General features: G+C 29.8%; 1 protein-coding gene across 1 annotated transcript; it reads left to right on the forward strand.

The window, feature by feature from the left end:
- Positions 1-883: 883 nt before the first annotated feature.
- Positions 884-5,112, forward strand: LOC133687823 (zinc finger CCCH domain-containing protein 64). Its single transcript, XM_062107150.1, has 9 exons — positions 884-1,386; positions 1,491-1,618; positions 1,708-1,829; positions 1,979-2,096; positions 2,378-2,829; positions 3,031-3,316; positions 3,749-3,842; positions 4,230-4,375; positions 4,693-5,112. The coding sequence occupies exons 1-9, from the start codon at positions 1,029-1,031 to the stop codon at positions 4,819-4,821; spliced, it is 1,833 nt and encodes a 610-aa protein (XP_061963134.1). The 5' UTR covers positions 884-1,028; the 3' UTR covers positions 4,822-5,112.
- Positions 5,113-14,224: the final 9,112 nt, after the last annotated feature.

Genomic DNA, 14,224 nt, shown 5'->3' on the forward strand with positions numbered 1-14,224 from the left:
CTAGAAGATATTCAATTAGATATGTTTATACAATAACAAATGAGTTTGGCTATAGAAGCCTATAAGGATCAATTATATAATGATTACAATAATCATCCTAATATTTATTAAATATTTTATTAATTGTACTGAAAGCAACAAATTTTATTATTAAGTGACACTTTGATAGTCAAAACTCTTTTAGTGGTGTAAGGCTTGTTCTTGTATTTTATTTAATTTAATTAGGTTGAATAATTTCTCTCTCTAAACAATAATAAATAAATAAATACTTTAAAGATGAAAAAGAAAATATTTGAGTAAATGTAAAAAATATCTTGAAAAACAAGTTAATTTGAACATGATTTTTCTTGTCATTTTTCTCTAAATAAAAAACAAAATAATATGAACATATTTTCAGTTTTCTAAGATGAAAATTAAAAAAAAATCTTCAAGAAATGAACAAGATTTTTTATTTTCTATTGGAAAAGAAAAATAAGAGAAGGGGAAGAAAAAAATATATATTTTACTAAACATAACTTAAAATATAGTAGTAATGCTTTTCAATTAATATTGGTAAAATATCTATTTTATATTTAAAAATATATATTTTATTCCTTTTAAATTAAGAATGTATTTATTATGTGATTGGAGTATTGTATTATTTTAATTAAAAATAGATCATGATTTTTTAAAAAAAATTATATTAACACATTAAAATTATAAAAAAATAAAAATAAATTTGATATTCTTTAAAATAAAAAATAATTTGAAAAAAAACCTCAAATATTTTTATAAAAATATGTTTGAAATGAATTTTAAGATTTTTTTATGATTTGAATTTATCAAAATCATTTAAAATATATAAAACTAATACTTCCCAAAACATGATTTGAAAAAAACTTTTTCTCGCACTATTCAAGAGATTCAAATGAAAATCTGGAGGAGGCCCGTTTCTTTTATTTTCTCGCTCTACTGGGTACGACTCGATCAGGCTACTCTTAACACAGTTTGCTTCTCACTTGGTTCAGCTCTTCCCCCTCTTCAGCATCATGTCTCCTCCGAGAATTCTTCTTTGCGGTGACGTTTTAGGCCGGCTCAACCAGCTCTTCAAGCGTGTCCAATCGGTGAACAAATCGGCGGGCCCATTCGATGCACTCTTTTGCGTGGGGCAGTTCTTTCCTGACTCCGCTGAGCAATTAGAGGAATTCACGGACTACATTGAAGGCGGCGGCGGCCGCTCTCAAATTCCTCTCCCCACCTACTTTATCGGAGACTACGGTGTCGCCGCTCCCAAAGTCCTCTCCACTGCTTCCAGAAACTCCGCCAATTTAGGCTTCAAAATGGACGGCTTTAAAATTTGTGATAACCTTTTCTGGCTTAGAGGCAGCGGCAAGTTCACTCTCCACGGTATGGTTGGGTAGAGGTAGGGGTAGGGGTAGGGTTAGGGTTTTCTAAAACAACAAATTGGTATTTATTTTCTTGTAATTTACATTTACTGTGTATGTTGTTAGGTTTATCTGTTGTGTACTTATCCGGTAGGCAGTCATCAAATGGCCAACACTTTGGAACATACAGTCAAGATGATGTTGATGCGTTGCGAGCATTGGCCGAGGAACCTGGAGTTGTTGACTTGTTTTTAACATATCCTCGATGATTTCATTTGTTATTAGTGATTATATATGTATACATGTTGTTTGTTTTAACGATTGATTTCCTTAATGTCATTTTACTAATGAATGGCCCAGTGGTGTCACAAACAGAGCTTCTGCATCTGATATTCCTGCAGGATTATTGGATACTACAGGTTCTGATTCTTCCGTATCTGAGTTAGTAGCAGAGATCAAACCACGGTATGCAATGAGTGCTGATGAATCAACTTCTTCAACTGCATGCTTCAATGATGTTTATTTCTTCTTGTCTCTCTGTCTGTTGGATATTAGAATGGAGCATGTGCTTACTAAATACTGTTTTTCTCATTAAAGGTTGTTCTTTGTGGCAGCTACCACTTTGCAGGTACTAAGGGTGTTTTCTATGCTCGTGAACCTTACTCTAATGTTGATGCTGTGCATGTCACACGTTTCTTTGGTCTTGCTATGGTTGGAAACAAGGATAAGCAGGTTGAATTTGTGTTCTCAGCATGACTTATCAATACTTTTCTGCCATTTTGATGTGTTTTGGGACTACTTGAGGATACTCGTTGCAGTTTCTTTTTAATTTGAGTGGTTACATAAAGCTCCTTCGTTTTAATATTGAACTTGTTCAGCATGAATTTTTTACAAGATGGTGCTCATTTTATGAGTGATACTCTGACTAGCTTGCAGTTGTTATTCAACCTACTTGATTTAGAATTATCTTCTGGGCATTCCTTAACTGTTGGTTCCTGCACTGCTTTTCCCAGAAATTTATCCACGCCATTTCTCCCACTCCGGCATCTACAATGTCTGCTGCTGAGATTAGCATGAAACCTCCAAATACTACCTTATCTCCATACACATTAGTAGTAGATAAAACAGCTCTCGAAGAAGTCACAAAGAGGTCTACTGCTAGTATGTCAGATTCACAATATTGGAGGTACGATGTCTCCCATAAACGACATAAATCTGGATCTGGGGAAGGCAATAAGCTATGCTTTAAATTTATATATTCCGGTTCATGTCCACGAGGAGAAAAGTGTAACTTCCAACATGACATGGATGCAAGGGAACAACACTTAGGAGGTGTTTGTCTTGATTTCCTTATCAAAGGAAAATGTGAAAGAGGTCCAGACTGCAACTTTAAGCACAACTTGCAGAATGAAGGTGAGAGCCATTCTCGTAGGAGACGCGGCTCTGAAAATGATAATGGTAACAGGTTGGTTTTTTTTTTCTTACAATTAATTGTCTGTTGCTTAATGATGTTTCGTTTTGGTTCAAGTTATTTGAATCATCCTCTCTTGAAGCATGGAATGTTGATTTTCTTGTTTTGTTCTGCTATTTTTCTTGATTTTCCTGAAGTTGAAGGACTTAAATATGGGTCATTTTTGTAGCAATTAACCCTCTAACTGTGTTTCAGGTCAAAAGAGTGTTGGTTTTGTTTGTCAAGCCCCAACGTGGAGTCACATCTAATCATTAGCATAGGAGAATTTTACTATTGTGCGCTGCCTAAAGGTCCCCTTGTTCAAGATCATGTTCTGGTAATACCCATTGAGCATGCACCGTGTACCCTTTCACTAACTCAACAAAGTAACTCTGAGCTGGTAAAATTCCAGAACAGTCTCAAGTTATATTACAAGAACCGAGGAAAGGAAGCTGTTTTATTTGAGTGGATTTCCAAACGGAGTAGCCATGCTAATATTCAGGTAGTCATTGTTAATGTATTCAGATGCTTGATGAAATAAAATTGCTGAATTGCTTTCAAGGATCCATTGCTTCTATTGTCACTTCTACAAGAACTCGTTGCTGTGAAAAATCCATGGTTCTCTCTCCCTTACTCCTCTCTTTCTCCCAGCTTTTCTTGAAATATTTTTGTTGACAAGTGCACAAAGATCTTCACCTTGTGTTTTACTTCTTGACACAAGAAATACCTGCTATTTACTTCTTGACACAAGAAATACCTGCTAATTACTTCTTGATCCTTTATTTCTCGTAGGGTGTCTAGATCGTTTTGGTTGAATGATACAATAGCAATAATGAAAAATCTACTTCCATTATGACTACTATTTATTTTAGTATTGTTTTTATTAATCCTTGGTCTTCTACATTTTTTTGTTCTTTTCTCTACTTTTCCATAGGTTGTCCCTGTTCCATCAACCAAAGCAGCAGCAGTTCAAGATATATGTAACTTGGCTGCGGAAAAGTTGGGTTTTAAATTTGTGGTAATGAAGTGTAAGTTCTATCATTCTAGTTTTTAATGCATGTTATTACAGCAACTGGATGATGATTTGCATATTTTTTATTCCATGTACTCCTAAGCTTCATGACATGAATATGTATATCTTTTGGTTAAGTTTGGTTTCAAGTTTATTTTGAAGTTCAAGGTGCAAAACAAGCTTCAATTGTCTTTGGTCTTACTTCTGCATGATTTTAATTTCCTGGTCTGTAGTATCTTTTTCTAGTATAGGTGTTTAGTATTCTGTTAATGTTGACCTCAGCCACCTTGAAGACGGCTTGTATGGGTAATTTTGAGTAATACTTGATATTCTGTGGTTGGGTTAAAAAAAAAATTGATATTCCTTGGGTTTCAACAGCATTCTCATTCAGTTATCCTTGCAGTCAATAACAGTTCAGATGGGAGAGAATGGTTAAGGATGCAGTTCGATAGGAACTATAGTTTCTTCTATGTGGAACTCACAGAAGGTACAATACTGTCACATTCAGTTGAGGAGAATGAGAATTTTCCAGCCCAATTTGGACGCGAAGTAAGATGCTAAATCCAATTGCTTATTGTTTGATTTTTTTACTTTTGCAATGTGCATTTTTTTTGTGAGAAATGATAAGTTATGTTTGCATTTCTAATGAAAATTGGCTAATAAGCTGCCTATGTCAAACTAATTTACAGGCAGTAAAATAAATTCCACTATCCATTCACCTGGTTTTGCTATTATCTAGTCAAACCTTTATGTTCCAAAATAACTTTGATTTACTGCTTGCATGAATAATCCTTTTCTTTTAGGAAGTAATTAATGTGATTTCCAAGTACATGAAATCCTCTTGGTAATTATGAAATATTTTGCAGGTTCTAGCAGGCTTGCTGAACATGCCGGAGAGGGCTGATTGGAGAAATTGTGCACTTGGCAAAGACGAGGAGACAAAAATGGCGGAAGAATTCAAGAAACAATTTGAAGAATTGGATCCAAATCAATGATTTTGTCAAACAAATGATGGAACATGCCGGGGAGGCTTGCTGAATTGGATTCAACTAAGTAGTTTACCACTAGGTTCTTTAACTGATGGCGCTACTCACCTAAGGTACCCTAACCAGTTCCATTTTAGGCTGCCGGAGGTCAGTTAGCTTCATACCTGACATGCATTTGTCATTGGAACAGTTATGTGGATGCTTTAAAAGATGATCATCCACATTTATACGATAGTTTGCCAGGTGTATCTACTCTCTAAAATTATTTCTTTGTGATCGGCTTGTCGCCCATTTCTTATAGCCCATGGTTTAAGAGTGAATATTGGCTAGTGATTGCTGGGATTTGGTGGCTAGTGATTACTGCTTCAGTGGCTTACGTTCATATAGGCTTCAAGTAGCATATTGGTTAGTGTCTCGAGACAAGGACAGTAGATGAAGATGACGGGGACATTGGGGATATATTTTTACGTATTTTTTATTTTGAAATAATAGAAATTTATTCAAAAACTATTTTAAAAATAAATTTATTTTATATTTTCATCTTTATATCTTCAATTAAATATATTTATGGCTATTGTGTATCTGTTTTTTTTTTTTTTTTTTTTGTCTTGAAACATTAGAGTATCTCCAAGGAAAGCAAAAATAATTTGGTTTTCATTTCTTATTTTTATAGCTTCAAGGTGAGGGCCAAAATAGAGCCATTTCTGTGTATTGGTCAAAAAGCTAAAAATTTGTTTAATATATTTTTATTAATTGGAGTTACATTAACAGTTGTATCAATATAGGCTTTTCTAAATGGTTTTTTAAAAAAAAAAATTTGAGTGCATATATTAAAAAATATTATATTTATACTATTTAAAAAAAACTATTATCATTAATTTGGCTTTTCTAATTAGTTTTTTTTTTTATCTGGAGATGCTCTAACCAAAATCAACAGTTTTTGGCTCTCAAATATTTGACTATAAACTGTTTTAATACGTGTAGAAATATTATTTTAATTTTTTTTGATTAATTTCATTTAAGATCTAAATAAGTGAAAATTAAAATTAAATTGGCAAGTATTAATATTTTAGATTAAGGTGAATGGATTGCATATTACATTAATAAATCATATATTACAGAATCAAATAGAATTCAAAGTTTTTCTCAAAATTTGTAACATGTATTTTAGCAGTTTGGAAAATGGATGAACTTTTTCTTACCAGGTAATGTATTCTTATAAATTTTATCTACTCATTAAATCTCTTCCTCCAAATTAGCGTTTGACAAATTATTATTATTATTATTAAGTTCCACTCATAATTAATAATGCATGTATGTATGTTTTTAACATTTTGTTTTTTAAAATTCAAAATCAATAAAAAATAATAAGCTCAATATATTCAAATAAAAATATTATTTAATAGTCAAATGATTATATTACCGTGCAACTCGAAATATGGTAATACTAATTTATTTCTTTTACTAACTTTACGATTTGGAATATATAAAAAATAATATCAAGACTATACAAAACTTTTCGATAGTTATTAATCTTGATACAATGGCTCAAATCTAAACACGATTGAACTCTTTGTTTAACCATCGTTTTAAATTAAAACAAATCACATGAAAGTTTTGACATGACTTTATTAATTGAGCATGTTCAAAAATAAAATAAATAAATTAGGTTAACTCTAATTATCTTGTCAAATACACAATTTGGGTTATAAATTTTACTAGGTCAAATTAACTTTTTTATATTTTAATATATGATAAAAAAAAATATAAAAATCAATTTACTATTAAATTATTACTGAAAAATAAAATTAAATAAAAACTTCATGTTAAATAATAAAATTTAAAAAATATAAAAAAAACAAAAAAAGTACCTAAAGGTCCAATAAAAAAATTCAAAATTCAAAGGATCTAGTAATTGAGTCAACTCCAAATATAAATACTGTTTGGTAATGTGGTTGCGAGTGAGGTTCACCCGCAACCACATATCTCAGTGTTTGGTAACAGAAAAAAAAAAGGTGATTTCCATTGGTGGGACCCACCAATTTTCACTGTTGCGCCACAGGTTTGGGGAAGCAGCATTTTGCTGCTTCTCGTGGTGATTTCCTCTCAACAGTGGAGCCATGCTCCACTGTTGCATTGTTCACGTGAACATTTGTTTTTTTTTTTGAAAAACCAGTGTAGTTAATTTATTTTACTCGCACTGCTCACGTGAATGTGAACTTCTAATTTTTTTAAAAAAAAAATTAGTTTAAGGTGAATTAAATTTACTCATACTATAATCTCAATTTTATTCCTGATAATGTGTTACCTAATTTTATTGCACGCTCAAAAAATCATGAAAATTATAGTTCTTGTTGAATGAATTTTGTACGTAATGAAATTGTAAATTTTGTTTTAAAAAAATTGAGTTTTACTCGAAAAACTAGTATTTAATATTATTTAATAACACTATATAAATTAGAAGGATATCGCATGATGACATAGCATTTGTGGAATTTGATCGCAATTCCAATTATGTTCTTACCGGGTTCAACCCAGTTAAAAAAATTCAGTTTTTATTTTTATTTTAATTGTGCTTTATTCATTAAATTAAAAGGATATCGCTTGATGACGTAACAAAATATTCAGTTTTTGTTGTTGCGTGCTTAAAAAACCATGAAAAATATAGATATTGTTGGATAGATTTCGTATGTGATGACATTGCATGTAGTTTAATTGAATAATAAATAAATTTTGATATTAAATTAAAAATATTTTTAATTATTTTATAACCTCAATTTGAAAAGTATTTTTTTAACCAAACATATTAAACTACTTTTTGTCCAACCTCAATTTTAACCACAGTTTTAATTAAACATATATTTTTTCAAACCAATTTTAACTAAAAATACTTTTTATAAAATAAATTTTTTAAAATTATAAAGCAATCGTAATATCAAACACTCACACTCATACGCATGGCTATATGGGCCTAGGGAGGGGTGCAAGCCCTGACCAACCTTGCGACCTTTAGCCAGCAACACGCGCACGTCAACCAATTGAGTCATGACATGAAATTGTTATAAAATAATTAAGAAATATATTAACCCGGTTCATTGTTCATGTAAGCGATTAAACCAACCTTTAGCTTTTTTAGTAGAGCAGTACTAATACATGAAATGTCAACTCCAAATATATATGCCTTAGCATGATTTAAATTTGCTTAAATAATAGTTTCATTATTTAGTATTTTACCAAAAATAATATATTGAATTGAACATGAATAATCTTTTTTCATTTTGTTTTATAATATAGTTATCAAGATTTCTATTTAATTAATTTTCCTTTTCAAAATAAATGGTTCAGTTTTACTCTCTCTTTTTTTAAATAAAAAATACACTATAATTTTAAGAGAGTTTAAACTAAAAGATAGAAATCATGTCTTGATCAATTAAAGCTTGTATAAAGAAAATTAAAATTAAAAATTTACTTATTCTAATTAAATATCTAGGTCACAAATTTTTTTCTAAAACTATCAGGCTAATATACTATTTTTCAAATAAAATTTCTAAAATTATGCACATTGTTAATAAAATATTCATAAAATATTTACTAATATTTGTTTTTTAAAAAAAAAAGGTATATGAAGGGTATTAGTAGGTGTTTTTAAAAACATTATTTCAATCTTCAATTCTAAGATAAATTAATATATAAAAATAAATAAATAAATAAAAATAGCCTTAAAGTTAGACTTGATCTAGATGTGTTTGTGCTTGGTAGGTCAGACATACACTCTTGGATTGGAATAAATTAATTAAAAAACAAAGGTGAATGATGCATCACCACCTTGGCAGTGTCCATCGGTTGGATAATCATAACAAAAATAGAGTGATGATTTTGCCCCTCGTAAATCCAAAACTTTCAACTCTTTTTCTCTCTCCAAACACCCAAAAATTATGGAACAAACTTGATAAATCTTATTTGCAACCTTAAAACATGATTGAATTCGCCAAAATAGCTCAATAAAATTCAAGAACTGAATTATATTTTCCAGCGTTTGATTTCCTTTCCTTCATCATGTCAAGGCTTTTCACACCAACCAAACCTTCCTTGTGAAATCGAATACGGAAAACCAAGATTAACTATTTATGCACATAAAAGATAGGCTTTTGTTTTTTAACTACTTAGATGGTGGTCCAGTAATAAAAGTTTGGAATTAAAAAGTTTGTTCCCTCTGTGGTTTCAGGTTCGAACCATATAGTTGCTCATATGATAGTTATTGGAGGCTTACATGGTTGTTAACTTTAGAGCCCGTGAGATTAATCGAGGTACACGCAAACTGGCCCGAACACTCACGTTAAACTAGAAAAAAAAAAAAGATAGGCTTTTGAGACTATTCTCCCTCCTATTACTATTTCTAAAATATTTTCTACAACTATGCACATTAAGTTAATAAATTATTATTATACAATATTTAGTAATATAAATGGCATAAACTTATGGTGTAGGTGTGTGTTTTACAAATGATTATTTCAAACATTGGATTACAAAAAATGTAGAATATCTAAATTAAAAAAAAAATATTGGGAAGGGCCTTGAGAGCCTAGCTCAAACACACCAAGGCTCAGTATAAACTATTGTTATTAAACTCGAACCGGCCTAGCAGGTCAATTCGGGATCCGGTCGATCTGGTGACTGGATCGGTCTTGGTAAGGTAAAAGACCGGGATGAGCAAAAACCCGGCAAAACCCTGTTGACCCGTAACCTGAATAAGGTAAGATCCCAAGATATGATTTATATTATTTTCTAATAGTGTTATTGTAAGATTGAGGTGAATATTGAAATTTATAAATGATTTTTATTTTATTTTTTTAAAATTATTTTTGATATTAGAAAATCAAAATAATATGATAATACTAAAAAATAATTAATTTAAAATAAATAAATAAATAATAATTTTTTTCAAGAACAATTTTAAAATAAAAAAACAAATGCTCGTAGCTGGTCTAGGAAATTAATGCGCTTTCTTTGTCACGAAAGTTTACGTGAGAGAAGGGTTGGTTCCTTTGAGTGTTAGACTGGAGAGAGATCGGACCACTGCTCCTGTTTCTTTTCAGCCTTAACAAAGAGAAAAGCAACGAAGTTAAATATATGAGAAATAGTGAGCTTTTATTGCATATGGCTAGTGAAACAAAGTAGTTGGATCTTTTCAGGATGGTCCCAGGCCTTTATAATGTTGAGCTGCTTGAAACAAAAACAAAAAAAAAAAAAAAAAAAAAGGGAAGATTGAAGAGTGCGTGGCAAGAAATCTACGGGTTACATGATGTTAGTTTAATATATTATATAGCAAATTGGTTGTTCATCTTATATATATTTATTATCAATAAAAATCATTTGTGACTTTTCTAATATTTAGGGAATCATGACATGTTGCTAGACGTTGCACTTGATTTTAAAATATAAATTAATCAATTATTAAATTGATAATAAATTGAATTATTTGATTTATTTAATTCTATTTATTTAGAATTATAATTTATAATTGGGCCAACATATTAGAAACCTAATGTGTCACGGATATTAAAAACCATTAATAAGAAATCAAATTAAAATAATTAATTAAGTGTGACTTGATTGAAATAATTTAAGAAATTAAGCACTAGAATGTATTTAATTTAAGGATTATAATTCTAGTTTTAGAATAATCGAGTAAGGACTTGATTGATTAAATTTCTAAAATTATTCTTAAATAATATATGGATATTATTTAAGGGGCAAATAAAAATTTTGTTATTTATAGTGTTTTTAAGATTCCTTATAAATATAAAGCTACACCTCTTATTTTTCAAGAGGTTATCTGTTTGACAGAAAAACTATACAAGTTACAAAATAAAAACCTAGTACTCTAGGCGTAGCAATTTCTCTATTCTAAATAGAAATTTTTTACTAGTGGTTCGTGTAAATTACAGTTAGAAGTTAGATAATTGGACAACTTATGGTTTATAATAATTTTTTTAAAAAAAAAATTGTTCAAAATAAAAAAGTTCAATACTAAATCTCTAAAAAATTCTATGTAAATTTAACATAATCCTAAAGAATTCTAAATAATTTTATTTTATTATTTTCAGTGAAAATATAATATTCCAACACATGACTCACGATGACCCTTTTGCTTTCCAATTAGGAATGGTCCACCAGAAATCCTTGTGGGGATAATTTGTGGTTTGTCCACGTAAAACAAGGACATCCTTTAATCGCTGAATCCCCTTTTCTTTTTTATCCTTTGAGTTTAAATCTTGGGATTAATTTTTTAAAAAAATAATTAAAATTGCCTTTTCTTTTTGTATATCTTATAAATTGCTCTACTCTTTGACAGTTTATATACATGCCATGTTTAAATTCGTCACAGAAACGTGTAAAAACTACTCATGGGGGGGGTGTTTGCATAGATGACAGAATCTTTTTTTTTCTTATTTAAAAAAAAAGAATGGCAAAGAAATAATTAATTTTGGACGGTAGAGGTTCTTGGAATAAAGAAAATGGCACCATGCGGAAAAGAATATGCATCCGGACAACAGGCAAATAGTTGTCTCCTTTTGTTAAACAATAATTTACAACTTTAAAGCCTGGAGGACTTCCTCTCTCTCTCTCTCTCTCTCTCTACACACACACACACACGTGTCGTGCACGTGTTTCTTTATATTTTAATTATTGTTGATAAACAAAAAGTAGAAGAAGCTATTAATTATATTAGTTACAAAACCTGCTCTCAGCTAGCAAGATTACAGACTGTTGGTGTTAGCTCTTTAAAATGTTGCGTTTTTCCTCTTTCTAGCTAGAAGGGTTTTTTTTTTTTTCTTCTTTGGGTACACGCATTGGTTTGCCTTCTTTCCTTTCCCTCTTTTTTTTTTTTTAATAATTATCCTATTTTTCATTTTTTTTTTTGGCTAAGACTAAGTTTATTCACCGTGTTTTTGTTGTGGGTTGGATATAAAATTTTTAAAATATAAAAAAAACATATTTAGACCGTTAAAAGTTTTTTGATAATATTATTAAACTCGGTATAATGGTTTAAACTTGAAAAAACCCTACTCAATTCTTTAATTAATATTTAGTTAGTTTTTCAATTTCATGACCTAAGTTATAGACTCTACTTGGTTAAATTAATTTTTTTATTTCATTAAATGATAGAAAATACAAAAATTAATTTGCAATCAACCTAATATTAAAGGATAAAGTTCAATAAAAAACACACACGAAGGTAGTGTTTGAGATTGTGATAGAGATTGCTTTTCAAATTGTTTTTTGTTTAGAAATGCATTAAAATAATATTTTTTTTATTTTTTAAAAGTTATTTTTAACATCAGCACGTCGTCGAAACAATCTAAAATCACAAAAAAATAAATTTAAAACAAAATCAAAATAAAAATTTTTTAAAAGTGATTTTTAACGTAAAAATAAACACACTCTAAATGATATAATTAACAACAAAAAGAAAAACCAAAATATATATATATAAAAAATACCACAAAATCCCAACCCGATTCTTTGATTATTTATTAAACCATTTCATTAATTACAATAGGAATAAATGAACTGAAGAGGAAAAAGAGTGATCTGTCCTCCACCCCACAAGGGTTAGGAGACTATGGGCATCACCCCCACAGTCCACACTATCAAAAGTAATCTTGGATTCGTCCTCCTCCCCACAACGAGAGAGGATCACCTCATCCACTTCCCCAGTAGAACATCAAATTGAAAATTTAATTTGGCTTTTTATTTTTACTATTAACCAATGGTACCTCAATCATCAAAATATTTCTTATATAAATGCTCTAAAATTTAAATCTTAAACCTTGAAGATATGATTTGCAGGCTTTATACATTAGACAAAAATGATTTTTGGCCTTGTAATGATTGCGAGAGAACATTGGATTGTCCATGCTTTAAAAAAAAAAGAAAAAAGAAAAAACAAACAATTTTATTGTTAAACCACTTTTCTAAAGAAGTGTCATTAAATATTCTTGATGGGAACAAAAAGCTATTAACACGTAGAATATACTCTTAAACATTTATAAGTTTTTTATTAAGGTTTTTCAAAATTGCAATTAAAATGTGTAATTTGATTCCAAAAAATAAAATAATTTTCAAATAAATTATTGTGAACCCTATAAGGGGTAATGAACAATACCTAAATCATCTAGGGCATGGAAGCAACTAGTAATCAAATGATGGTTTAATAAATTCCATCAAAACCATGTATGATAACTTATGATGATAATGTGGGTGTCTTCTGATTATTGTTAAAAAAATAAGAATAAATAAATTAATCAGAAACAATTTTATTTGAAAGAATCTATAACAAAATAAAGAGACAATTTCAATTACATAAGACATTTTAATTCATTCATCATAACCAATGAAAAATATAACTCTTTTGGTAATGAACAGGGAGCAATTTTATTCACAGTTTGAGTTCATCTTTCATCAATGATGCTAGATGAAGGGTTACTAGATGATCTTAGAGGTGTGCTTCATAGACATCATCTAGTAGGTCATTTGAAGATTATACCTGTAAAAATTACTAATAATTGTTGTCCTTTTAAACTTTTTTTTTTTTTACAAAGCTTAACTTTGCCACACTTGAAAGTTAAGAAATTTTCATACTAAGCTCTTGCATTTTCATACTTTTTTTCTTATCAAGATTTCCCTACCTCCTCTTTCTTTCTTTTTTTTCTTAAACTTTTCCTTATTTCATCTAAATCTTCTACTTAAAGAATGCTTTTTATAGTAATAACAAGAGTGATTTTTGTGATGGTTGTGGAAGCAATAACATTATTTTATATGTTGTTTTATGCTCTCTTACATGTTATGTTATTTTTCCTCCTCCTTAAAAAAAGTTGCTTATACATTAGAGGGTATAAACGAAGGTGTTAACAAAGAGGCCATTACCATTATAGGTTAGAAGAAGGTGAAAATAGGGAGGTTCAAGATAATACTCATCTCCATCAACACTGTTTATATAACTTTTTTTTTTGTTTAATATGAATATCCAGACTAATTTTTACGTGTCTTAACAAATCTTATAAGTTTTAAAATTAACGATCATATAAATCTACCATAACCATTATATAAATAACTATAAAACAAAGATTCTGCACCTTTAAACTAGCGTATGTGTCCACGCTAAGGGTAGAATATTCAACGTGATATGGACTACACTGTCTTGTATCATGTGCCATGAATTAGAAGGTCAGCAGGTGGAGGTCCCGACCAATCACATACATGTGGGTTAAATAATGCATTTATCTTAAAATATATAGAAAAATCAATTTAAAAAAAAATCAATTCGTTTTAAAAATACTTTTACAACACATGCCTAGCAAATAAAGAACACGGGTGGAAGTCATGTGTCAGATTTGTTTACTCATTA

This window comes from Populus nigra, chromosome 3, assembly GCF_951802175.1.
Source record: "Populus nigra chromosome 3, ddPopNigr1.1, whole genome shotgun sequence".
In the NCBI taxonomy this organism is placed as follows: Eukaryota; Viridiplantae; Streptophyta; class Magnoliopsida; order Malpighiales; family Salicaceae; genus Populus; species Populus nigra.

Bases quoted from the DNA above. Each gene is read 5' to 3' on its own strand.
- LOC133687823 (XM_062107150.1), top strand. From the start codon at position 1,029: ATGTCTCCTCCGAGAATTCTTCTTTGCGGTGACGTTTTAGGCCGGCTC. The intron at 1,387-1,490 runs GTATGGTTGGGT...GTATGTTGTTAG, and splicing joins CGGCAAGTTCACTCTCCACG to GTTTATCTGTTGTGTACTTA. The intron at 3,843-4,229 runs GTAAGTTCTATC...TTATCCTTGCAG, and splicing joins TAAATTTGTGGTAATGAAGT to TCAATAACAGTTCAGATGGG.